Here is a 27,580-nt window from a genome sequence, read left to right as displayed (position 1 = left end):
ACTGAATTACAATTGATATACAACTTATGATGTGCACCTGCACTATGTTCAGATAGAATAGGCAATAAAATGCAAGAAATTGGCAAAATACAAATATAGGTACGATATGGTACCCTGACTGAAAATATGAGAACTTTATAACTTGGTAATTTTTTGATATATGAGAGCTTCCTTTAATCCTGGTGCTTTAATGATTTGTACATACCTTCTTAGTACAAAGGATTGATGGGGCTACACATGGTAAAGATGGAACTATTCATTGTTTTTCCATAAGCCTCCCTTAAGGGTAGTTTTCCTTAGAGAGTAAAAGCTACCAACATTCAATGGTTTAAAAACTTGTTGCAATAAAATGTATTTGTACATTGTACATGTTTACATAAACATTTAAATGATTGCTTTTCAGCTTCTTATAAACCCACTAAGAACATATAAGTAAATGAATGCTGAAAATTTTTAAAGACTCCTTTGCTTTGCACAAGTCTTCTGTCAAAGCTTTGCTTCTTCCTTAATAGTATTTTCCAATTATCCTATTCCCTTCCATGAACTTAATTGCCTTATGTCTTCAGATCAATGAAGCCTTCTTTTAAGTTAAGTACTTTTAGCATTAACTACCTCTTGTTTAGTGATTTTTCCAAAGTCCTTCTTACTCCACCATTACCCCCTCCTCCCCCAATTTAATGCTTTGACTATCCCTTCCTCCCAGGGAGTTTACAATAGACTTTTGTCATGCAACAGATTATTTTCTTTATGAATAACCTCTACTTGTTAACATACCAGATGTAAAAAGCATAACTAATTTGTATATTTGTGTAATAGGAGTTCACTTCTCAGAATGTTCGCTTTGCTACATTTAATATACCTGTGCCATTGTTTTTGCAGTGGCACTCAATCCCTTAATACATACTAGACTTAAAGAATCACAGAATGGGAGGGCTGGAAGGGAATTTAGATACCATTTATTTATTCCATCATCCCCCATTTTACAAATGAAGCAACTGAGGCTTAGAGATGTTAGATTTGCCATACTACTGGTAGTCAGCTGACTTCAGATACTTTACTGGGTGTGTGTCTCTGGTTTTGGTGTTGAGTCTCTTCAGCTACTCATGATCCTATTTTGAGTTTTCTTGGCAAAGATATTGAAATGGTTTTCCATTTCCTTTTCCAGTTCATTTTACAAATGAGGAAACTAAGGCAAACTGGGTGACACAATAGGAATCTTTACCAAGATAGCCCAAATGGGGTCACGAAGGCTGAAATGGCTGAAAAAACAGCAAAACTGTGTGACCCTGAGCAAATCATTTAACTTCTATTTGCCTCAGTTTCATCACCTGTAAAATAAGCATAATAATAACACCTACCTCCCAAGGCTCTTGTGAGGATCAGATGACATAATAATTGTAAAGTACTTGGCACATACAAAGTAAGTGCTATTTAAATGTTAGCTGCTGCTGCTATTATATGATAAAAACAAGAAATATTAATTACCTAGAAGTTAAAGGTCATAGAATCCTAGGAATTAGCATTGAAAGGGACTTAGAGCTCATCTTGACCAAAAAGATTAAAGGATTTGCCCCAAGTTCACACAGCTAATAAACAGCAGAGCTGAGATTCAAAAACAGGATTTGACTCCAGAACTCATGGGAAAATACTTTAAAAAGTCTTGCAACTGTTTAGTTTTTTAAAGCCTCCCCCCCCCCAATAAATAAGGAAACCTAAAGATTTACATACCTTCTCATCTAGCTTTATATTTGTCTTTATATATTTGACTAAAAACCAAGATGTAGCATGGTGTCATGGAAAGAGTACTGGAATGTAATAGACTTGAGTTTTGACTCTTTGATCTGACATATAGTAGCTATGTGAACTCTTGAGTAAGTCATTTTAGTTCTTTATTTCTATTTGATGGGATTAAGCTGGATCATCTTTCTTCTAGCTCTAAATTTTATGATTCACCTACAATTACTCTTGCCATTCATTCATCCCAAGCTCTACTTTGTACTTTGGGCCCCAACAGCTAGCAACAGAAAGACAAAATGTTCCAAGATCTTTGAGAAACAAAAATTCCCAAGAACATCTTAAAATGGTAATCAAAAGGAGAGGCAAAGTTTGGTAAGTTTATTTTAGGTATCTTGCTGGATTTATTTTAAACCTTGGGCCCTGTGCTAATTCATATGGTTAGTTAAAAAACTTCAAATACTGTACTATGTAGTTGAATCAAAAAAGCCACTGCAAAGTTTCTGTAAAGTGACAATGTTCTTTAATTACCCTACATATATTTATTAAGTTCTAAGTGCTGGGGATACAATACAATAGAGGAAACAATCCCTATTCACAAGGAGCAAACCTTCTAACAAGGGAGACAAGAATACCCAGAGAAACACACACACACATAATATCATATAAATTAAAATATATTATGCATGTAAATAATTATATAAAAAACAAATACAAATAAGTAAACATAAATACAAAGTAGTTTAAGATTCTCTTACAATATTCTATAAATACAAGTTATTTGTGAAATTCTACGAAATACAAAGTAGTTTGACAGTTTTTTTGTGGTATAAATGTGGATGAAATACAATGAAATAAATGCTCAATTCCTACATAAAAAAAGGCTATTAAATCCTGGGAACAAAATGGTCATTTCCAATCACAACGAATAATGAGTTTGGTGACTGACTTTAGACTAGGTCTATAAAGTTTTCTGGATACAGGAAAATTGCTGGTCTCTAGGTTTTGGAGTGAAATCTTTATAGCTCTTCTGATGATTCTAAAACTTGAAATAAACAAAGTAAAACAAAAAATAACATTTATTCCCAATAAACATATTTTCTAACATTATTTACAATAATATTTAATAAAAATAAAGCGTTTTATTTCCTTCTATAGGCAATGGTTAATGCACGTTATTTTATCAGGACATCAGATTGATTAACATCTCTTTCACTCTCTCAGTAGTCAATGAAGCAACCTGTGAACAAGGAAATGACTCGTTTTTTCAGCTCGCATCATTTTGGATAAAATCACAACTCTAAATTTCACTACGTGGTGTCAGTCTGGCTGTCCCTCGGGTATGCCAATTGAGCTATGTGTTTGCCAAGAGTCAAGTCTCGTTCTCTTTTTCTGGGGTTCCTTCAAAATCATCTTCACTTGTTCTTAATTTTACTCAGGTCCCTTCCACCTTTAGGGTAAGTGAACGGTCGAGTGGCTACTTTTTTTTTCTCCCTAAGTAAATCTTAACCTCGAAAGGTGGCAAAAGCCTTACTATTATTTTTTAACTAATACTTGGACAGGTCTGGTGTTCGTCATAAAGGGACGGCTTTCAAATGCCTGGATCTCTTTTTGGTTAGAATCTTCCAGGGGCCCCCAAGGGACTCGGGCCAGGCCTGGAAGCAAGGCGATGGGAAAAACAGCTCCGACAGCCCCATGGCCATAGCAGCAACTCCGAGGAACAAGTACCGCCGCCTAAGCCCCACCCCTCCCTGGGCAGCAGAGGAGAAGCAGCTCGGGACCGAGCCACGGAGCTAGCTCAGGGAAAGCAGCCTTTGCCTCTATGGCTCGCTTCCGTGCCTCCTCCCCGCCCCGCCTGGAAGATTCTGCGCGATAGGCGCGTGCGCACGTCCTCCTCCCAGTCTGTCTCCAGTCCCAGAGAACGCGGGGCTCTGCAGGGCTGGTTCCCCTTCCGACCCTCCCCGCCCCGCATGCGCAGTACGCGCGGGCGGTCTCCGTTTGTTTGAACAGGAAGGCGGACATATTAGTCCCTCTAGCCCCCCCGAGGCATTTTCTGGGGCAACTCGCTCTTCCTTTTCCCACCCCCTCCCACCATCCCCATCCCGCCCCAATCCGGACTTCGGCTGACCAGCCCCTCCCAGGCGCTCTCCCCCGTCAGTCGCCGTCGTGACCGGAGTCTTCGGCCTGTCTACCCCTGCCCTGTCTCCTTTCTTCCTTCCCTCCAGTCTCCTCGAACGGGCACCGGCCTCGCCCTGCTCCGCCGGACCCTGCGGCAGCAGCAGCAATAACAGCAGCAGCAATTCTAACGTCAGCGGGGGCAGCAACAACGGCGGCGGCGAATGGACAAAATGGGCGAGTGAGGCAACCCGGTGGAAAGCCGCTTTTGACCGAATTAGAGTAGCACGTCGGACCGAGCCGAGTGAAGCCGGGCATGTGGATTTAACTAGCCTGCCTGCCTATAGCGCCTCGGAGCATCAGCTGGGAGCGTAACCTCCCCCCCTCCCCGGTAGCCCAAAGAGGCTCTCTGCGCCCCCCCCTCCCCCGGTTGCCCTTCCCAGAGTGAGGGGCCGGCTCTCCATGGAGGCGATGGTAGTGGCAACCGGGGCCCGGGCCCGCTAGGCGCGAGCACCTTCCCTGGGGGCGCGGAGGCCAGTGGCTACAGAGGCGGGGCGGGTTGTCTGGTGGGATGCGCCTGTGGGCATTGGCGCGGCTACGGGTCGCTGTCGCCCCCGGTGCCCGGTCCCGAGAGCAGAGAGCCCGTCAGTGAAGGAAGAGCTCGGGACCCCGGCGACCCCAACGTTCCGGCCCCTCCGGGACGCCGAAGCCCAGGAGGCGAGCCCCCGGCCTGAGGAGGAAGTGAGCCCCGAGCATTTTTCCGTCGCTAGTGCTGCTGGTAGAAGGGGATTGTCACTGCAGCTGCAGCACCATGTCGACTGGGGACAGTTTTGAGACTCGGTTTGAGAAAATCGACAACCTGCTGTGGGACCCGAAGTCGGAAGTGAATTCGGATTGTTTGCTGGTAAGTGAGGAAAGCTTGGCGGTACCCCGCCTTGTTTTGCTTTGCTTTGCTCCGCTCGGGATTAAATTTATTTCCTCTTGGGGCTCTCTATTAATGTGCACTACTAAGGAAAGTTGCTTCTGTGCCTGGGACTCAACGGAAAGCATCTTGACCGCGATTAAGAAAAAAAATTCCCCAGAGAGTCTTGGTGTACCATTCCAGTCTGGTGGTTCATCTAGAGGGAGTGTGGGAAGCTCTCTCCCTGGCTGACCGGGTCTGAATGACCTCGAGTTCGACTTATTATTAGGTACCTTATGAGCTGTTACTGCAAGTATCATAGAAGAAGGCATTCTCGTGTCAAAGTTGTCATTAGACACATGCACAGGTGGTTAGGAAATAGAGGTTCTATTAGGAAGTCATCTTGACGGATGCCAAGACAGTTATGTACAAAAGGAAACACTACTTCAAGTGTAGTGAAACACCTAGAAAGTGGCCATGGAGGATTCATTAGTTTTGAAAGTCATTTTTAGCCAAACTGTAGCTGTTAAGACATTGAGTAGCTCCCCCCCCCCACCTCCCCCCGGTCAAAACTAACATTCTGATATTGAATAGTGTGAGTGTTGATCAGCTTTTCCTTTCCTTTTCCCACTGACTTAATTGGTTCTGGCACAGCACAATGTTAATATCTTTTAATAATCTGATATACTGCAAAAACCAGCAATCGTGCTATGATGTTTTGTGGCATTTTAGCTATTAAATCACTTGCTGTTTTGATTAGGATATGGTGAAAACAATTTAATTTCAAAAATCATTGAATGACCCTGATAGTGTTTATGATTATCTACAAATTATCTATAATTTTTAATTTGAGAGCTTTGTCACTTTCCCACAGAATCATTTAAATAAACCTTTATATGAAATCATGATGTTCTTCTTTAAGTTTCCAAGTTGTAAGTTTTTCTTTCTTTGGGCTGAAATAAATTCCTCTTTAAAATTAAGTCATGAGGAGCATGTGTACTGATAAGATTTCACAGCATCTCCCGGGAATTAGTGTTAAGAATGCAAGGGTCAGTTTATAACTTGCCATCTGGGGCTAAGTGAATGTGAAGCAGTGAAAAAATAGTGGTCCTTGAACCATTAAGAGAAATACGCTATTTTAAAGTCTTATGCTTAGATAAGAGACAAGAAGTGTTGAATAGTTTTTAAATCAACATGGATTTTAGTTTCATCTAGTGATTTTTATTTTAAAACGAAGGTAATGTTAAGAATTGAATATAGGTTACTAGGAAGCTGAAAAACCCTTTATCAGGAAACTGAAGTCTTCAGTGTTTCTTAATTTGAGATCTGTATGCAGTGCTGAAGTGTTTTAGACACAGAAATGTCTTGCCCATATTTACAGATGACTAGCATTTTTAAAGTTTGTAAGTGGTTGCTTTTCTTTATGAAACTTGTAATAGTTTTCTTAGGTGGTGTGTGGAAAAAAATTAGAAAGATGGCTTTCTCTTGGTATCTTTGTAATTTGGTCAGACATTAAGCACTTAAAATATTCCAGGTCTTGCATGTGTGAAGTTTAAGCAATCTTACTACTTAGTATCTGTTGCTTCCATTTTTCATCTTTTTAAAAACTCTTCTGGGATTCATCATCTTATGAAACAGCATTTGTAGATAGATGGTTTACAGTTAGTTATCTTTTGACCCAATCTAGAGCCCTTTTTCTGTTTTGTACTTCTGACTAGAGAGCTCCTGAAACTCATTTTAAGTCAGAGTTGCTGTTTTTTTCCCCACCTATACCTTATTTGTTGTTTCTTTTAGCAGTTTCTCCTTCTTTCTCAAGTATAGTTCTTAGAGCTAGAGGGTCTTTAAGATGACAAATGATCAGTTTGTAGTCTTCCTTCATATGGGTAAATTCAATCAGTAAGGAATTATTTGTTGATTAGATTCCTTTAGGAGAAAACAGTCCTAAAATAGATTTCCTCTCTTTAAGGAGCTTGTGATCTAATAAGGGAGACAATATCAATGAAAAGCTGACTAGCAATGTGACCTGCCAAGGTGGGACAGATATTTAATACACTTTTAAGGCCTTTGTTGAAAGCTGAGGGATACAAAGCACAAGATCATAGATTTAAAGTTGGAAGAGACCTCCAAACATTTTTATTTACTATGTAGTTAGAAAGAAGACATGAATCCTTGTTCAAAATAGGGCATAAAGTACAGAAGAGGTGCTATCAAAGTGCTATGAGAGTTGTCATTTTTGACTGAAGAAATTTGGAGAGGCTTCATGGATAAATAAATACTTTATTAGTTCTGGGGAGAGTGAAATCACTATGGGTTGGAGTGAAGTCTTGGAGGATGTAGAAGATCTATTATCAAAGCAGAGAGAAAGGAGAAATATAATGAGCAAAGGGGTTGAACGGCAGAGTATCCTTGCTATGTTTCAGGTTAGGAGAGGAATAAGAGATCTAGAGCTGGCAGGATCCTGAGAGATTACATAGGAATAAGATCACACATTTAGAACTGAAGGGGATCTTAAAGGTCATTTAGTCCATGTTATTTTATAAGTGTGGAACTAAGGAACTTAAGTGATTTGACTAAAGCCACACAGATATTAAGCTTTCAGAGATGGAATTTGAACCTATGTCCTCTGATGCCAGTCAGTGATTTTTCCACTAAATTGGTAAAATCTTCCAAATAGATTATAGAAGGTTTTGAATGCCAGCCCAATTTATAGCCAATAAACATTTTATTGAGCTTCCTTTTATCTTTAGGTTAAAATACAAACTACTTGCTCAGTGAAGCACTTTTAAAAACCAATTCCTACCTGTCTTTCCAGACTTAATATTATGCCATATCTTCTTTTTCAGCCAAATTGCCCTACCATAATCTATTCCCCCAAACCTGAGACTTTGCCTCTTTGTTTCTCTGCCTTTGCACAGGCCTAAAATAAATTATTTCCTTACTTCTGCTTGTAAAACTCTTTAATTTTCTTCTAGGCTTAGCTCAGTTGCTTTTCCTAATTTTTCTGCCTTTTCCAGTGTATCTTCTTGAAAATGCATTGTATTAAAAAAATTAAGTAGCATTAAAAAAGAAAGAAAATACATTGTATTGATCATGTGCCTGTTGTATCCCTAGTAGTATACAAGCACTTTGACTTTGCATCTTAAGTATTTAAAATCGTACCTTTTACATAGTAGATACTTAATGAATATTTCAGTTGAATTGAACTACTCTGAATACTGTATGGAGTATAAAGACTGAAACAGATCCTAACCTTAAGGATCTTATAAATTTTGGGGGTATTAGAGGTATTATTCCAGCCAGTTGGAATGGCATAAGCATGAGCTTAGGAAAAGATCAAAGGGTATTCAGAAACAATACATTGGTTTTATTTGAAAATACAATACAGGTCTAGTGGAAAATTAGAAGAGCTAAGTATAAGTTGCTGCCAAATTAAGGGTCTTCACTAAAGTCTTGTTTAGGACTTTAATTCATTGGTCAGTGGGGAGCCATTATTTGTGATTTGGAGAAGGACAGAGTTGCTCTTTGATTAGGATGATTTCTGTGGCTTCATTGTGCCCATGAATTAGAAGGGAAGAGACTTGAGGCAAAGAGACTGTTTAGGCTATTGTAATAATCCAGGCCAGTTAATGAGGACTAAAACTAGTATGTTGAAGATAGTAATGGATAGAGAACTAAAAGAGACTGGGGAATCTAAATTTGATAGGACCTGTTCACTAGACTTGAAGTAGAAGAAACTGTAGATGTCAAAAATTTCATTTATAGGTTTCAAGCTTAAGTGACTGAGAGAAAATAGTTTTGTCATTAACAGAAATTGGGAAGAGAAAAAGAGAAGGACAGTTTTTTTCCGGAAAGATGATGGGTTCATTTTGGGACATTTGAATATGAATTGCTGGACTGGGTCCAATATACTTACTTATGTTACATAATCTCAACTGGACTCTCAAAGCTGTTAGACAATCCTTCTGTACCTTCCTTAACAACTCCACACTCCACAAAGGGCTCATCCAGCCCAGTATCCCTTCTTAAACCTCCCATGGCTTCTCCCCATTCTGTCAGCTGAGAACCTTGCTTCATAGTTTGCTAAAACATTTTTTTATTATATTTGCTGATAAGTCCTTCTGTCTTCTTCATCTCTTCACTTAAATGCTTTTTACCACTGTCTCTTCCTTCACTCCTCTCTAACCCTAACCCTGTCTGGATAAACAGATTTGAGAATCATCTGTATAGAGATAATTAAATCAGCAGGTAACCCTGCTTCTTGCCAAGGCAAAATCTCTACCTGTGCACCATTCTCATTTCATCCTATTCCTCCAACAGATTGCCCATTCCCAATCTCTGACTAGTTTTCAAATTCCCTTTGTATTGACTGCTTTCCTACTGCCTCCAAACAAACTCCCATCTTCAAAAACTAATTTCATCCTTCTATCCCCAGTAAGCTAGCATTCTGCCCTGTGTGGCTAAACTCCTTGAAAAGACCTTGGCCTCCATTTCCTTTCCTCACTCCTTAACTCTATAATCTGGCTTTCAGACTCATTAATCAACCAAAACAGCTCTCTCCAAAATTAACAGTGATCTCTTATTTGCCAAATCCAGTGACCCTTTCTCAGACCTCTTTCTTCTGGACTTTTGACACTGTTGACCACCCTCTTCTCCCTGATACTCTCTTCTCTAGGCTTTCTGGACCACATTCTCTCCTAATTCTCTTCCTACCTGTCTTAACACTCCTAAGTCTCTCTTGCTGATCCTTCATTCAGGTCATAACTACTGACCATGGATGTTCCATGGCCCTTCTCCTCTCCCTCTATGCTACTTTATTTGATGATCTCAGCAATTCTCAGTGGATATAATTATCTCTATGCTGATGATTCTTTAATCTGTTTATCCAATCCTAATCTCTTTGCTGACCTCCATTCTTGCATCTCCAACTACCTTTCCGAAATCTCAAACTAGATTTCCAATGGAATTTTAAACTCAGCATGTCAGAACTGAACTCATGATCTTTCCCTTTAAACCTATCCCTTTTCCAAACCTTTCATTTAGGAGCCAAGTTCCCCAGGATCTCAATTCAGATGTCATCTTCTACTCCTCACTATCTCTCATCTTCCTATATCCAATTTGTCTCCAAGTCCTATTAATTTCATCTTTCCAATATCTCTTATGAATATGTTCACCCTTTTCTTTGATACTACTACCTCTGTTAGACCCTATCACCTCCCACCTAAACTACTACAATAGTAATATAATATGGTAGTAATTTCAGTAGCCTACTGGTTGGTCTGCTTACCACTAGACTGCCCACTCTAGTCTATCCATTTAGTAGACACTGATTAAAGCACAGTACTGAACCCCTATTCAGTCAAACTCTAATGGCTCCCTTTCACTTTCAGGATCAAATACAAAATCCTTTGGCATTCAAAGCCTTTCATAACCTTGCCTACTCCTCCCTTTCTCTACTCTTTGATCTAGTGAGAGTAGCCTTCTTGTTCCCAGAACAAAACATATCATCCCTCAGCTCCAGGGATTTTCTTTGTCCAGTAGGCCTAGAATACTCTCCCTCCTCATCTCTGTTTCTTGGCTTTTTCTCAAGTCCTAAATAAAATCCTATCTTCTTATAAAAAGTCTTCCCAATCAATCCCTTTTTAATTCTAGTGCCTTTCCTCTGTTGGTTATTTCCTCTTTAGTATATTTATCTTGTTTGTATATATTTGAATGTTTTCTTCCATTGGATTTTGAGCTCCTCCAGGATAGGGACTGTCATTTGCCTTTTTCTTTTGTGTCAACAATGCTTAGCATGGCACATAGTAGGTGTGCTTTATCCATGCTTATTACCTGACTACTAATGAGATTGTGTAGCCAGTTGGAAATTCTATATTATTGGGTAGTAGGACAAGGTTAAAGATGATTGTTTATCATAAGAGATGAAAGCTTGGAGCACTGTGTGGAAAAGATCTTCAAGGAAAAGAGTGGAAACGGAAAATATTTGAGAATAGAGGGTAGCCTCACCAAAAGGTCAAGAAAGATGAGAACTGTTTAAAAAAACAACAAACTTTCATTATCAAGAGGCCATTACTATCATGTGACAGATGCCAGATGGTAAGGGGTTAACATGAGATGAGAAAATGGAGGTTGGGTTTGTAGATAATGAATTTGAAAAATGTAATGATGAAAGGAAGGTAAGAGAAGGAACGGTTTCTAGGATTATTGGAAGGTGTTGGGGAAGCAAAGTGGTTTTTTGAGGGTCTTTGTAGATGGAGTAGGAGTTAGTGAAGGAGAAACTAAAAATATGTAAATCAAATCAGGTGAAGTGCTTATTATGCTAGGCTCTGGGCCAAGTTTTAGGTGTACAAACATGAGAAAAGAAAGATAGTTCCTTGACCATAAGGAGCTTACAGTTTATTGGGGGAAGACAAAACAAACAAGGAAGCTGGAAAAGGGAGAATGGGGATGACACCTTTTTTTAGGGCATGGTGGAAAAGTGAGAGAAGTCCTAAAGTGCTGCAGCCCAGCCTGGTAAGAAGTGTCTGTATGGAGGTCTCTACTTAAATGTGTGTGTGAGATCATTTTAGGAGCAAGAATCTGACAGAGTTGGTACGGTATAGTTAGCTTTGGAAAGTGGAAAAGACATTTCGAACTAGATAAGATTTGGAATGCACATTACAAATTGAAAAGCACCTCTGTCAGTTGCTATTATTATTTTTTCTGTGGAAAGGATAAGTATAGATAAAGAGAAATTTTAAGGTTTGGAGGAGAAAAATTGACTTGGATTAGGAATTGACTTTCTCTGTTGAGATAGTGATTTCCAAAGTGTGGTCTAAGAATCCCTGGTGATTCCAAAGATCTTTTCAGGAAGTCTTTAAGGTCAGATTGTTTTTGTAATAATTCTAAGGTATTTCAATTTCTAACATGATAAATATCAATAGATATAACCCACAAAAACAAAAGCACCGGTGGTTTTTAAGAGTGTATAGGGATCCTAAGAACAAAAAGTTTGAGAATTGTGGTGAAATGGGATGGAGCAGAGTGAGGTCTGAGCCTGAAGAGAATGTAAGAAATTAGGAACAATCTGTGGAGAAATGAATAATCAAGAAGATGGTAGCTAGGTGGTGCAGTGGATACAATGCTGACTTGGAGAAACTCATCTTTCTGAGTTCAGATCCAACCTGACACTTAGCTACACTCGAGTATCTTTGCCAAGAAATCCTCAAATGGGGTCATGAAGAGTGGTACATGGTTGAAAACAGCTGAACAACAATTAACAAGAGAATAAAATGTTTGAAGTTTTTTTGTATAAGGGTGATCATGCTGAAATGTTCTCCCTCACTCCCTTGCTTCCTCTCCTGCCCTTCTTCCCCTAGAGTTTTTAAATGGAGCATGATTGAAGCTATGACCTGAGAATAAGGAAAAGTATTTAAAATAATTTACCCTAGAATATGTTGGTGTGAGGGCCATGTGTTCATAGTTCATAACAACAGAGGAATTAAGGCTCAGAGAGAGACTATATTATGAACAAAGTGGAGATGTAGGTCCAGAGATCCCTGAGTTAGGCTATAGGTGAAGCAACCTTTATATAATTCTTTTCAATTAAACCAGGTGAGAGTAGGGAAGACAATTTTAGGAGAGTGAACAATTATGAACAAATAACCTTTAAAGAGTTTGGGGTAAGTGGAATTGCTAGTTGCCTATGGAAGGGGGTGGGAACAGGGGAGGGAAAGAACATGAATCATGTAATCTTAGAAAAATACTCTAAATTAATTAAATGAATAAAATTTAAAAGAAGAGGTTGGAATGGGGTGGGGGTGCAGAGTGGAAAATTGTTAGATCAGGAGTGAGAAGGTTTGTGAATACTCAAAACTGGAGAGGGGGTGACAGTTTGGAAATCCGAGTTGGGAAGAGTCTTACTCGTTTGGAATTGAGGGAATCTAGAATCCCCCTTTCTGGAGTACATAGTTAACAGACTAGACTCTAGAGCAGGGGTTCTTAAATTTTTAAAAAAGTCTGAATTTAAAAAATTATTTTGATAACTTTCATTATAACTGTTTTTCCTTTACAACCCATTAAAATTAAATTATTTAATTTAATTTAAATAAAAAATAAATACATTTATTTTGTGCATTTAAAAACATTATTTTGAAGAATACATGATTTTATCAGACTGCCAGAAGTCTAAGACAAAAGAGAAAGGTTAAGAATCCCTCCACTTAGGTTGAGATACCTGTGAATGAAGTTAGAGAAAATGTGTCTAACATGTTATAGATGTTTAAGTGTTATGGAATTAATTTCTTGAGAGACCTGTCATCAAATCCTAAAATGTCCATGTAGGAGAATAGATCTAAGAAGTTTAGGTATTTTATTTAGCCTTGCCATTCAAATCCATGGGAAAAGTAGCCAGGTAGAATTGGACTAACATCAAGAATGAGTCAGTAGGAGAGGAAAGCTAATAAAATTTCTAGTCAGTGTAGCTGCTGCTTAGAACTACGATTAAATCATAAAAACCTTGAGGAGTGAGTAAACCTTTTTATTGATTTTATCAGATACTTTACCCTATGTCCTCCCTTCACTTTTCGCATGTTGTGCTCTGTAGTAAATCTTCAAAAATACTATATTTGTATGATGCTTTGGAAAACTAGGGGCAAAGAAGGGAAGATGAAAGAATAGATGATTGGAAGATTCATGGGCCTAGGAATCCAGAGAATTGGGCAACTGAGAAGTTGTGGAAGCTAGCAAAGCACATGGTGCTACAGAGACTGATACACTGTGGTACAATTGGATGTAATGGATTTCTCTAGTAGTAGCAATGTAATGATCCAGAACAATTTGGAGGGACTTAATGAGAAAGAATGCTATATCCAGAGAAAGAACTGTGGGAGCAGAAACACAGAAGAAAGACCACTACTTGATCACATGGGTTGATGGGGATATGATTGGGGATATAGACTCTAACATTTAGAGTCTAAATCAATGATCACTCTAATGCAAACATCAACAATATGGAAATAGGTTTTAATCAAAGACATATCAAACCCAGTAGAATTGTGCTTCAGCTATGGAAGGGGGATGGGGAGGGGAGGGAAAGAATATTACTCTTGAAACCAAGGAAAAATATTCTAAATTGGCTAATTAAATAAAATTTTCAGCAACAACAAAAAAGCACATGCTGCTAGCTAACTAGATGAAAGAAAAGAAAAATTTCTTTACAAGTGGATATTAGGGGGTAGGTGGCCCCCATTGATAGATCTAATTTTTATGATACTATCATTGAACATGAAGAAAGTGTTTTGGAAAGTTGAATCTATTTGCAGTTTCATTATGAAAAAGGTGGAAGGAAGCTAAAGGTTGGGAAATGAGTTAAATTATTGCATTAAGTCTAAACAGAATAGCAGTAGGATTACAGGAAGGAACAAATGGTAGGGACATTATGAAGGGAATCTTTGTTCTGCCTTTTACTGCACCTTTTATACTGGTTACCTCTTCATTTAGTTGTATTAAAAAAAGTTTGTTAAAGTATCACTGTTTTGATAAACAAAATTTCTCAATGATTTTCTGAATCTTTCTGAAAAATTTTCCATCTTCAGGCTGCTTTAGTGGGGCAGAAGGTCATGTAATCTGCTAAAAAATCTCATTGGCTCCCTAATGCCTATTGAATTGAAGCATTTTACTCATGCCAGACATTCAAAACTTTTTACAAGCTGGTGCCACCCTTATTTTAACCCAATTTTATACTGCTGTATATATTTCAGCAAAACTGAAATATACTCTTAGCCTTTACAAGCTCCACACCACTTCGCTTTGAGGCCTTTGTTTATGCTATTCTATGTACCTGAAACTCCTGCCCTCAATGAACTTCCTACTCATAACTTTTCCAAGCCCATTTCCAATGCCTTTTCTTCCGTCAACCACTGATTTTTTTTTCTTCCTCCAGTTGGTAATGAACTTTTGGTCCCCAGGCTTTACCATAGTACATTGCATGCATATAATGTTCTTATTTCTTCACATGTCATAACTGCCCCTAGACCATAGGTTTTTTGAGAATAGGGACAGTCCTACCTAATCTTTATATTTTGTTTAATGTGTATCTTATACAAATTTAGTATCTTGTTTTAATTTTATGTTTTGTATATCGATGTTGCTTAATAAATGTTTGGTAATTTGATTTGACCAATAACTCCAAATCCATTATATACTGACATATAACAGATGAAATTCAGATTAATCATTTTTGTACTCTATTTGTCTGATTCCTATTATGTTCTTTTCTTGCCTGTCCTCCAAATATATATATTGACTCAGACTCTTCTGTTTTCTGTGAATTCATTAGATAGGCAGTATGGAATCAGGAAAGATCTGAGTGGGCACCAGCTAAGTGCCTGGGCAAATCATTCTCTAATAGTCAACTTCTTTGTTAAGTGAGAACAATACCTATGTGGAATATTGTGGTACTTTAAGAACCAGCCAAGAGAACAAATATACCTGATGGCTTTATCCATGTCAGTTAAGTGTTGAGGATATAAAGAAAGGAAAAAAAATCATCCCAACTCTTATGGAACTCTCAGTCTAATGGGTAAACATCATGTAAACAATCTTGTATTTAAAAGAAGATCTCTTTAGAATAAATTAGGATTCATCTCAGAGGGAAGTCACTAAGATTAAGGAAGACTGGAAAAGGTTTCCTGCACATGCTGAGACTTGAAGGAAGCCAGGAAGAGGAGACATGGGGGTCAGTCAGCTTATCAAAAAGCAGAGATACTAGATGAGGAGTGTATTGTGTAAGGAACAGGCCTGGGTCACAGAATTAAAGAGGACATGGAGGGGAGTGAGATATAAGAAAAGTAGGAAGGAGGCAGGCTATGAGAGGTTTTGATGACCAAATAAAGGATTTTATATTTAACCCTGGAGGCAATAGGAAGCCTACTGGAACTTATTGAGTGGGAAGGGGAAGGTGACATTAATAGTTTCATATGTATATAATGAAGGTTAGAAAGGATCAGGAAAACAAGTTTTATATGAATACCACTTCATCCAAGTCAATATATACTTTTGAAATTGCATTAATTGGTAACTAATGAGTTAGTCATTTAGATTTGCTTTTTTAAGGCTTGCAGATTTAGTTTTATTTTCTTTGATGATCTTATTCACATATTTTGAATTATTCAACTTTTTAATGGGAGCATGCATACATTTTACATAAAAATTGAGACAGCATGGTATGGTATATAAAACATTGGGCTTGGAGTCAAGAAGATCTGAATTCACATCTCATTTCAGATTCTTAAGCTGCATGATCTTGAACAAGTTACTTAAGTTTTCTGGGGCCTCCGTTGTGTGTGTTCCTGTCACTCTTGTGGTAATAATATTCTGATAAAAGGAAAAATTTGGAAGTGTTTTTAATTTTAATAAATAATAATGCTTTTTATTTACGTACTTCATAGTTCTGTGGATATGTGATCACATTAGTGTAGGACTTGTGTTCTTCTCATGAGCTTGTCAAAGGAAGCCCATCTTGTTTGCTAGAAAAATTCTAGATCAGAAATTTTTAACCTGTGGTCTGTGAGCTTGTTTCAAAAAATTAATATTTCAATATGATTGGGTGTTTTGGGGTATTTTTTATGGTTTCTATATGTTTTATTTTAAGCATTTAAAAACATTCTAAGAAGGAGTCTTTGGGTTTCATTGGAGGGAGGGTAAAAATGGGGGTGTCCATGACACAAAAGTTTTATGAATTTTTATTCTAGATCATTTAACATTCCATGGGTACCAATATAGCTGTCTAGCTGTTACCTTTTATTCTCACATGACCGACCCTTCTATTCTGATAATGTCTCCTGATTCACTTTTTATAACAGTTTTTGGAGTACTTTTACTTTGAACTCTTTGGACATGGAAAAATAATTTCTGTGAAGTATGCAGGGCAGATAGTATACTCATAGGTTAAAAACAAAATCTAAAAATGAGAGAGATTAAGTGACCAGTGACCCTTTCACCCTGGAAGTTCACCTTTCTATGGCCTCTTCCTATGATTAGTTCTTCTCAGTTGGCCAGCCAGGCTTCATTCCTCTCTGGGCTCCATTTTTTACTTTTTAAAGTTTCTTCACCAAATTCATTATATACTCAGCATTGCCTACCATGATGACTTATACTTAGCAGGTATCATATTGGTTGATGGTCATTCTTTACCCCTTTTCTTTTGAACTCCACCCTTTCCTTGCCTGGTTAGTTAACACATCCCAACAGTTCTTTCTTGACAAGATCTCTCCCATCTTACCATCTTTTCTACTTTTACCCTCTATCACTCCCATCAGTAATAATGCCTTCTTATTTGGTCTCCCTGCTTCTTGTCTCTCTGTTATTCATACTTACCTCTTCTACTAAAGTAGTCTTTCTATTGCCCTGGTTGATAATGGGTACTTTGCTGCCAAAAAATAATTTGTGATTTTCCATTGTCTCTTGAATAAAATACAGTCTGCTTAGCCGAGGTTTTCAAGGCTCGGCACCTGCAATTTGGTTCCCATCTTCTTTTTCCAGGCTTTGTTCACATATTCCTGTTTTCTCTTTTCCAATCAAATTAGCCATTGTTTTTTTTTTAACTTTACTTTCAAGGAACTTAACAATCTAATTGTAGAGCTGACAGAGGTAGGTAGATAGTTATAAAATAGAAAACAAATTTATGAGTCCAAGCTACTGAGAGTTCTGAATTTGGAAAGAATTTCTAACTTGAAGTGAAAACAAGGATATTTTAGTGGAGGAGATAGTATTTGAATGGTAAGGAGTAATTCCAGGCATATGTGAGTGAAGGCTTCATAGGGGGAATGTCAGAAAATATGGGTTGATGAAAAGAGAGTAATCCATTTTGTCTGGAATTTATCTTCCTAAATTTCCTTTCCCTATGGAGTATCATAATCCTCCTTGTTAACCAATTTTGGAATTTTAGGGTCATCTGACTCATCCCTGACTTTTATTTCCCACATCTAGTCACCATGCTCTATTCTGTTGATTATACTTCAGTGTCCCTCATATTTGTATGTCTTTTCTTTCCTTTCCCTTGCCACCAACTCTTGTTCACACCCTTATTATATACATCTGAACTACTACTGTAGACTCCTGACTATTTTCCTCACCTCTATAAGTCTCTTTCTACTATAATTTGTCTTTCAGGCTGCTGAATTGGCTTCCATTTCTGTGCTGTTTAATTTATCAGTGAAACAATATTTTGGGATGTACATTTTTTGATTCTTATATTGTTAAAGCTGGAAAAATAAACTAGCAATAATTTAATCCAAGTCCTATATTATATATGAGGAAGATGAAGTTCAGAAGGTTAATTGATTTAATCAAAGTTTTATTGAAGTAATGGCAGAGGTTGGATTCAAATGCAGCTAAATCCTAGACTATTATTTTCTCCTATTGCTGTTCACTGCATCAAGCTGTTCTGCAGGAAGATACTTTTTGAGGCTGGATATTAAAAAACAAAAAACTAGAAATAGGAAAAAAACCTATTACTAAGTAGCTGAAAATAGGAAAGTTTTTTTCCTTTTCTGGGAAAATTTATAAGCAAATAGTAAACCTTAGGCATCAGAAAAGGAGGAGTCTAAAACCCCCAAAACAGAAAAATCTGACCTCTACTCTTTTAAAGGGATTTTTCTTTTCTCAAGGATGGAGAAATTTTTGAAAAATAAAGAAACCTGAAGGTGTGTGTCATACCTCTATCTATATTTGAACAGAATTCTTCTTTAATAATACTCACTTGACCAATAACACGTTTTCTCAACTGAGAACTCCCAAATTAACTTTTATACATATATTTTGTTGTTGTTGTTATGAACTTAAGCATTTCAATTTATAAAGAGAAAAAAGAGGATTACTGTATGAAACTGAAATAAAAACGATACCTTAAATTTTAACAAGGTAGAAACACAATTTCCCTGCTTGTGGTCCCTTTAGAACTTTGTGGTTTTTTTCCCCCCTTCTATATATCTTTGAAATGTTTTTTAATGCCTTTTTCTTTTTTTACATCACTATTACTACCCTTTAACTGTACCTGCCCTATTCTAACTGCTCTTGCCCTATAACAAATAAGTTTAATCAAAGCAAAATATGTCAGCACACTGGCAGCTTTCACATACATTCGTACCACTTATCTGAAATGTATAGTTAAGGGCAGTTATTCTTTTTTGTCTAGGGTTTGTGATTTTATTCCCCTAACTTGCATTTGGAAAGTTTTTTTTTCTTTCCAACTGGGATATCAATAACTATTTGTAAACTTTTTTTCAGTACTAAGCTTTTCTCATCCAGGCTAGTGTTTGTTTCTTAACCACAATCTCAAGAATTACACATTTTTTAGGCTGCCTCATATCATATCCCTCCTTGATTTAACTGGAGAATTAAGCTTCTTATAGAATTGTTTCTTTTGGGGGGGGGCATCTGGGTAGCTCAGTGGATTAAGAACCAGGCCTAGAGACGGGAGGTCCTAAATTCAAATCTGGCCTCAAACACTTCCCAGCTGTGTGACCCTGGGCAAGTCACTTGACCCCCATTTCCCCTAGCCCTTACCACTCTTCTGCCTTGGAACCAATACACAGTATTGATTCCAAGTTGGAAGGTAAGGGTTTAAAATTTTTTTTCTTTTTGGGGAAGATTTTTTTTTTAATAGGGTTTGTGGGAATCCTCAGGATTGTTGAATTGTGGACAGTTTTAAGAACCACTGAACCAAAGATGTGGCCTCCTAAACAGTCATGTGGTTTTTTTTTTCCCTTTGGCGTATTTTTGAAGTTAGCAAACTCATTTCCCTTTTTGGTATTAATTTGGATATAATGATAATTATAAAAATATCTCTAAACTTGTGATCAATGTTTTTTAGGTTGGTGATCCTTTGTAATAACATGTAAAATTGATTCTTATATGCTGCCATGTTTTTCAGTGAGGAAGCAAAAGCAAAAGAAATACAAATGTTGTCAGTTATCTTGTCCTGCCTCAGTATCTATTAAGTAATTAAAACTTCATTGTGGCAAGTAGTTGACAAGTATTGTGCCACATTTTATAATATTTGTAACTAAAAAGCAGTCAAAGAGGTGATGACTGGCAGTAGGCACTTAAATGTTAAATAAGCTTATTAAGATTACAATTCTCTGGAGACTATCTTAATTTGTAATTATTTATTAAATAATTAAAAAGTAGGTTAGGGAAAGAAAAAGGCACTAGTCATATGTGACTAGATGTTCTCTTAGTTGCCTCCTCCCTTCACAATCATACCTCAGTATGCAGGGGCTCCCTTCACCAGCTTGAAGCCTGAGGGACTACCCTAGCCAGCTCTTAATTAACTACACTGGCTGCCTCCCTCTAGTCAGCTGTGTAGCCACAACACCTGGTGCAAGAACTCCCTCCTAGCCACCTTCCAAGGCAAAAAGTGGTTCTAAGGCAAAAAAAAAATCTTCCTTTCTCTAATCAAATTTATGCCCCTTATGACTTCCCTTTTCTGAGCCCCCTGACCGCAGTCTGGATCAGAGGCCAGCCTTCTGGACTCACCAAAGGGACCTTATGAAAGCCTTCCAGCACTGTAGGGAGGACCCCACCCATTGCCTCAAAGAGATACAATTTAGAGTTTCAGAAGCAAAATCTTTTGTTTTAAAATCCAAAGTTGTCTTGACAAGCTAGTGTTAAATTTTCTTAAGCTTCCGGCACATAGTAAGTTCTATATAAATCCTTATTTTCTTTCCCTTCCCCTTCACTCTCATCTCTACTCCCTGGATTTCCAGCTTCTTTCAAGTGTCAGTTAAAATTCTACCTTTTACAGAATGCTGTTTCCCCATTTTTAAAAATAAAAGAGCTTTTCCTACTTTTCATTATTTTGAATTTATTGTGCAGATATTTTATTCGTATGTAAACATAAAACCATGTACAGTGGTACCTTGTTACACAAGCACCGTAAGACATGAGCAATTTGAGACATAAGCAGTCACTACTGGGATTTTTTGCTTTAACTCACCAGCAGATATTTGCAACAGAAGCTTCCACCTGGGAGGAGCCTGAAATGGATGAGGTAATAGTACAAGTGATATTAAGGAAATGTTGAGGATCTGAGAAAAAAGTAAACAGTTTACTGAAAAGATACACCCAGAAAAAGTTGCAATAGGTCGTGCTTTGGATCGGTTCAATGACACTTGTTTCACACATTATCGAAATGTTCCATGGAAAGGTTTTTGTTGAAATGGCCTCTGAGTGAAAGTGAAGAAAGTTGTGGCGAAATAGCCAAAATTCAGTGAAGGAAATGATAACTAAGTAAAAAAAATAGCAATTAAGTTTAGCAATAAAGTTACATATCATAAGTAAGCTGTAAGGTCAATTTTGCATTTAAATGTAGCATTAAGTGTGTAGAGAGTAAGTTAAGTGATAGAGCATGAAATGAAAAACTATCTTCTCCTGACCTTGAAGGTAAATAACATTTCATAAGCAAGTTTATTTCTTTACATTCTTTTTTATTATATATAAGTATATTTGTTATTTATAAAGTATGTTTTTGTATTTAAAAGCATATAAAACAAAAATTTGTGTGTTTTTTTTGGGGGGGCTAGAACGGATTAATTACATTTCTATTAATTTTTTTAAAACATTATTTTATTTGGTCATTTCCAAACATTATTCATTGGAGACAAAGATAATTTTCTCCCACCCCCCCACCCCCCACCTCTCCCATAGCCGGCGCGCAATTCCACTGGGCATCACATGTGTCCTTGATTCCAACCCATTTCCATGTTGTTGGTATTTGCATTATTAGAGTGTTCATTTAGAGTCTCCCCTCAGTCATATCCTCATAACCTCTGTAGTCAAGCAGTTGCTTATCCTCGGTGTTTTTACTCCCACAGTTTGTCCTCTGCTTGTGGATAGTGTTTTTTTCCCTAGATCCCTGCAGATTGTTCAGGGACATTGCATTGACACTAATGGAGAACTCCATTACGTTCGATTGTACCACAGTGTATCAGTCTCTGTGTACAATGTTTTCCTTGATCTGCCCCTCATTTCTATTAATCTAAATGGGGAAATTCAGTTTGACACATGAGCAAATTGAGTTACAAGCCTGACCATGGAAGAAATTAAACTCATGTGTCAAGGTGACACTATAGTCTCACCCATTAGATTTTGAGCTCCATGAGAGCAGGGACAGTGCTTAACACAATTCCTGAACATAGCAGTTACTTTGTTCAGCCATATTTAGCTTTTTTGTGACCCCATTCAGGGTTTTCTTGGCAAAGATACTGGAGTGGTTTGCCCTTTCCTTCTCCAGTTCGTCTTCTCATTTTATGCTTAAAACAACCCCATGCGGTAGATGCTGCTATTATTTCCATTTTGTAGTTGAGGAATTTGAGGCAAAGAGAGGTTAAATGATTTTCCCAGGGTCACTTAGGTAGTAGTAAATATTTGAGGTAAAATTTGAACTTGAGTTTTCTTGGTTTTAGGCCCAGCACTCTGTGCCCTGTACCACTTAGATGAGGGAAAAAAGTAATGTTGGCATAAGAGGATAGCTAGTGAAAATGCTTTGAGCCACTGGATAGATTGTCGTGTTTGAGGAATAGCAAGAGACTGGTATCACTGAATCATAGACTAATCGGGGATAGCGGGAAAAGTGGGAGGGAAAGTTAAAAAGGACTTTGAATGCCAAACAGGATTTTATATTTGATTCTAGAGATGATAGGGTGCCACTGGAGTTAATTGAGTAGGGAGATGACATTAGTCCCAACCTTGAAGATTACTTTGGCTACCAGTTGCCCTGGAGTGGGGAGAGTTTTGTGGCAAGGAAACCAACCAAACAGGCTGTTGCATTTCTCGGTCCTGTCAGGGGATGGCAGGATAGTATTAGAGAGATGTTATTACAGATAAAAGTGAAAATTCACTGACTTTGGGGGTGGGAGTAGAGTGAGTGAGGAGTTAAGGATGACTCCTAGGTAGGTGGTGAAACTCTGTGACTGGGAGAATGAATAGTACTTTGGATAGTAATAGAAAAGTTAGGAAGAGTGGAGACTTTGGGGGGAGGGGATAATGAGTTCAGTTCTGGAGATGTTGGACATGTTATGGGACATCCAGTTTGAGATGTCCACTAGACAGTGGAAGATGTGAGACTGGAAGTCAGCAGATAGATTAGGACCAAGTTTTGTTTGACTGTTTTTTGTTGTTACAAGGGAAGCCTTAGGGCCTCTGAGGAGGGTGCCTAGTCATAGAAATGCCAAAAAATAACAAAGAAAAGAATGTCACTGAAACTTTTTTAAATGCATAGTAGAACAGAGAATTTATAGAGAATAACACCCAAGATGAATTTGTTATCAACTTAAAAAAACCCAACAAGCTATATGTAATTGAGATTCACTGTGTAATCTCTCTTTATATGGAAATGTTGATGGTTCTTATGTGCAGAGAATAACAAATCCTTGGGAAAGTGGTGGTGGTGTGTGTATGAAAAACTGTCCTTAAGAAGCATATCCCAGATCTGTTTATGTAGCTGAAGAATATAGTAGGATCTATTGGGGTGGAAATGACACCTGAAGAATTTTGAGTTTCATTTTAATTTTGGAAGGATTTTTTGAATATCTACTCTGTTGAGAATTTGGGTTTAATAAGAAACAATGCAGCCTGAACAGAGCTTTATATGTAGTATATAAAATAGCTGTTGTATATCATTTGGTGATCACATCACTCCTCTCCACTAAGGATGTTAATACTTCTTACTACCATGTAACATTTACACAATTATTTAAGGTTTATAAAGAACTTATTTTTACATTGTTGTGAGGTAAATTGTGAAAATAGTGTTTTATTAATTTTATAGATGAGGAAACAGATTTGTGGAAGTTAAGTGACCTATCCAAAGTTATTCCAGTAAATGTTAGAGCCAGTACTCAACTATGTCTCCTGACTCCCAATCCACCATTCTTCCCACTATATCATTCTGCTTCTTCAGAGAAAATTTTAGGCAAATAAGGAAACTGAGGCCATAGATGAAGCTCTGGAGGTTAGAATCTAGGACTTCTGACTCTTTTAGGCAGAACAGGTATTTCTTTTTTTTTTTTGCAGATGAGTTTTGAAACTGAAGGTGTATATGATGCCTAGGGGGTAGAATCTAGGGCTTCTGACTCTTTTATGGCATTAATACTATACCTTATGATTGAGGGCCCAGTGTTATGGGTTGGGGTCTGACCTGTTGTATTTTAATGCGTCATAGAGATTTAGTTACTATATCTTTCTTTATACTTTCTTTATCCTTCTTTATACTCTGTTATCAATTCAAGTTCAACAAATAGGCACTCTTATATTTTAAACAACTGTGGGTGTACAGAAGAGCAGTTTAGAGGAATAGATGAGACATGAATTGGGCCATTCATTCATTAATCTCTTGAGTCACGTTTATCCAGAGATATTTTTAATACAAAGGAACCACATGTAGAAATCTTTAATAAACGAAGGAAATTATATTCTGGTTTTCCTTTTGATGATTTCATTATCTAGTTATATGGTTATAAGTAGGTATCAGGTATCCAGTGTGAGAAGAGTTTTACTTAGTGGCAGATGAGTAGGTTTTCTTCACATAAGGAAAGTTAAATGTTGTTTTGTGTTCATATTACTGAAGACTGTAGGCAAGCCATTAAAAAAAATTATTAAATATCCCACATTCCACAGTAGTATGTATTTTAATGTAAGTGCTATTGTTTGAGAGGAAATAAAGATAAAGCAGACTAGGGAGGAAAAAAGTATGAAAGTATAAATATTATCTAGATTTGTAAACACTTTTAAATGTTGGCTCTTAAGGTGGTTTTTTTAGATGCTTATATGTTGAACGCTTTTAATTCTTACAGCATTTTGATGCCCGAGTATAAGTGAACTAGGACATTTATTCTTCTTTTTAGGAGTTTCTTTTTCTCATAACTTCAGGGGTTCACATTTTCTTTGCAGACCAAAGACATAATTAGTCACTTCCTTGAATATTCGCTTTTCCCAAAATGTTTACAGGTGGTAATTTACTTGCCATTCTTTTTTGTGTCAGATTTTTCTATTACTTTATTTTAACAATGAGCAGGAAGTTAGTAGGTCCAAAAGCCTTCTAAAGATTGGAAAAGTGTAGGAGAAATCTTATGTGTTGTTGTGTTTTATAAAGTAGGCATATATATACCCATACCTTAATGGTACATGCAGTTCTCATATTTGACTTGGGAGAAAATGTGTGAACAGCAAGTTAGGCACATAATTTAGTGGATTTAACTTTTTCTGTTGGTCATAAGACATGAGAAGAAAAAGGTCAAGCTAGCACCCGAACTCTCTACTGACTAAGAGAAGACAAAGAAGAGAGATACACAGTGGCTTTGATCATTAAGGTTTGGCAGTGGGTTAGAACTGGCTTGAGTCAGGAGGACCTGAGTTCAAGTTCTTCCTCTGACAAATACTATCTGTGATCCTTAGGTAACTGATTAATTTCCCAGAACCTAAATTTCCTCATATGGGGAAGGGGTTGGACTCTGATAGCTGTCACAATTCAATTTCAAATCCTTTGATTTAGATGGGATACTTTACTTTCTTAGGTATGGCAGTAATACTTTATTTTATTTTTTGGAAAAATTTATTTAATTAATTTAGAATATTTTTCCATGGATACAAGATTCATGTTCTTTCCCTCCCCTCCCTCTACCCGCTCCTGTAGCTGACACACAATTCCACTGGGTTTTACATGTGTTATTGATCAAGACCTATTTCCATATTATTGATATTTGCACCAGGTAGAATTTAGAGTCTATATCCCCATCAACCCATATGGTCAAGCAGTTGTTTTTCTTCTGTGTTTCTATTCCCACAGTTCTTCCTCTGAAAGAGCAATACTTTAAAGTATGTATAAATAATATACTTTTGAAATCTTAAGATAATTGCTTTATCATAAAGCAGTGAGAGACTTTTTTGCCCAAGCCATACACCAGTTCTTGATTTAAAGAGCCATTTTACACTTCTGTACCTCATTCATACTATAATCAATAATTATCAAAGCTATTTGGTACTAATTAAAAAATTGAAAAATAGCCTAATAATAATATAAAATGTAATATGTAATAGTAGCTTGAAAAGGAAGTATAAACAGTTGAACTCAGTGTACTATAAATCTGGGAACAAGCATAACTTGGAAGTAGTGCTAGGAATTATTGCTAGAAAATCTGGAAACAGTTTGGCAGAAATGAAGCTTTATACCATTTACTACAATAAGCTTAAAATGGTGCTTGCATTGAATAGTCAAGGTCACAAAATCAAGAACTAGAACAGAACCAAATTAGGTGCTTTTTGAAGGTATGAGTGAGGAGAAGAGTTCTTAGAAAAGGAAAAAAACTTCATGATATCTTCTGTTTTTATATCACCTACCCTTCCCTATCCCCTCCCAGTCAGTCATACATAATAAAGAGTAAAAAAAAAGAGTAGGGAAAAGAAGTTTGGCAAAGCTAATCAACATGTTGAAAAATCTTATGTTACATGTAGTGTTTGACACCCATGATCACCTACCTGTGCGAAAAAGCACAGGTTATGTTATATTAACCTTACCTCTTAATCTCTAACCCATTAATCCTAAAAGTTTCTCACTTAAGTAATTTAAGGTGAGGATTATTAGTTTATGGAGAAGGTATCTTCTTTTCTTCTTTGAGATCTGGCTTAGTTATTTAATTTAGTTGTATTCATTTTATTGTTTTCCAGGTTGATTAAACTAAATCACAGCTCCATTAGCAATGCATTAGTATGTACTTTGTATGACCTTACTGATATTGACTTTTTTTTAGATTTTTAACTATCGTTTCTCTATTTTAATATGAAATATCTTTCAATACAAACCTTTTTGCTCTAGATGCAGTCTAGATTAAGGCCATACCTACATGTATAGATACATCAAGAGATTTCTGGGATATGAGAGAAAATTGAGTTCTGTTATGTTATGGGGTATTACTTGTGAGTCTAAGGAGTACATATCAGGGAGACTCTAATAAGTTCTCTTGGGAGAGCCAGAGGGCTCACTACTGCTACTTCATCACAGACCTGCAAAAGCCAGGGAGTAGCTGTGCTAGGCACCCCTAAAGGTTGGGATGGAAGAACAGGGAAAGGAAGGGCCTATTATTTAGGGGGAATAGCCTTTCTACTTTTAACTTTAACTGAGTTTATTAGTTATGATGCCAGCTGAGGGAAGTAAATATACCATAATCTGTCCCATCCCCCAGTATTTATTGCAGCTATTTTGGCAGTCAGTTGAGAGATGAAGGTTAAACACATTGTGATATGTGAATGAAGAATAAGAAGAATTCAACCCCAAAGATATCAAAGAAAGAGGAAAAGGTTCTAAATGACAAAAATATTTGTATAAATTCTTTTTGTGGTGGCAAAGAAGTGGAAACCAAGGAAAGGAGTACCCCATTAATTAGACAATGCCTGGACAAATAATGGTACATAAATATAATGACATATTATTGTGACTGCTGAATCTTATGTGCTCACCATCCTAAAAACTTGTTAAGGGCTTATAGAAATAAAATCAAAATGAAAATAATAATGAACTAAAAAAAATGAGAAGAGATGATGAAAAAGACAGTTTCAGAGAGGGTTGGGAAGACTTATGAACTAATTCATCATAAAGTGGCAAGAATTGAGATACCAATTTGTTCAATAACAAGAGCTTTGTAAAGACAATCTCAAAAAGATAGCACCTGGATCAATGCAGTGATCAACCATGATTCCAGAGGGCTTATGATGAGACATGTGGCCTCCCTCCTAACAGAGGCAGTAGGCTCTATGTATAGATTAAGATATGACATTTCAGGACATGGCCAGTGTGGG

General features: G+C 37.2%; 1 protein-coding gene across 3 annotated transcripts in view; it reads left to right on the top strand.

Moving 5' to 3' along the window:
• The first annotated feature begins 3,621 nt into the window (after positions 1 to 3,621).
• The window catches only part of ROCK1 (Rho associated coiled-coil containing protein kinase 1), a 133,836-nt gene continuing 109,877 nt past the window's right edge, over positions 3,622 to 27,580 (top strand). For 2 of the 3 annotated variants that reach the window (XR_008917682.1, XM_056823779.1), the window contains exon 1: positions 3,622 to 4,753. Coding sequence is in view for 2 of the 3 variants with exons in the window: in XM_056823779.1 (XP_056679757.1) it covers positions 4,661 to 4,753 (93 nt within the window). In the remaining variant the exon portion in view is untranslated. The remainder of the gene's footprint in view (positions 4,754 to 27,580) is intronic. The other variant, XM_056823780.1, reaches the window with a different exon arrangement.

The sequence above is a fragment of the Monodelphis domestica genome, chromosome 3 (genome assembly GCF_027887165.1).
Source record: "Monodelphis domestica isolate mMonDom1 chromosome 3, mMonDom1.pri, whole genome shotgun sequence".
Lineage (NCBI taxonomy): Eukaryota > Metazoa > Chordata > Mammalia > Didelphimorphia > Didelphidae > Monodelphis > Monodelphis domestica.
Note: the sequence above shows the minus strand (reverse complement) of the source record. Positions and strands in the feature narration are given on the sequence as shown.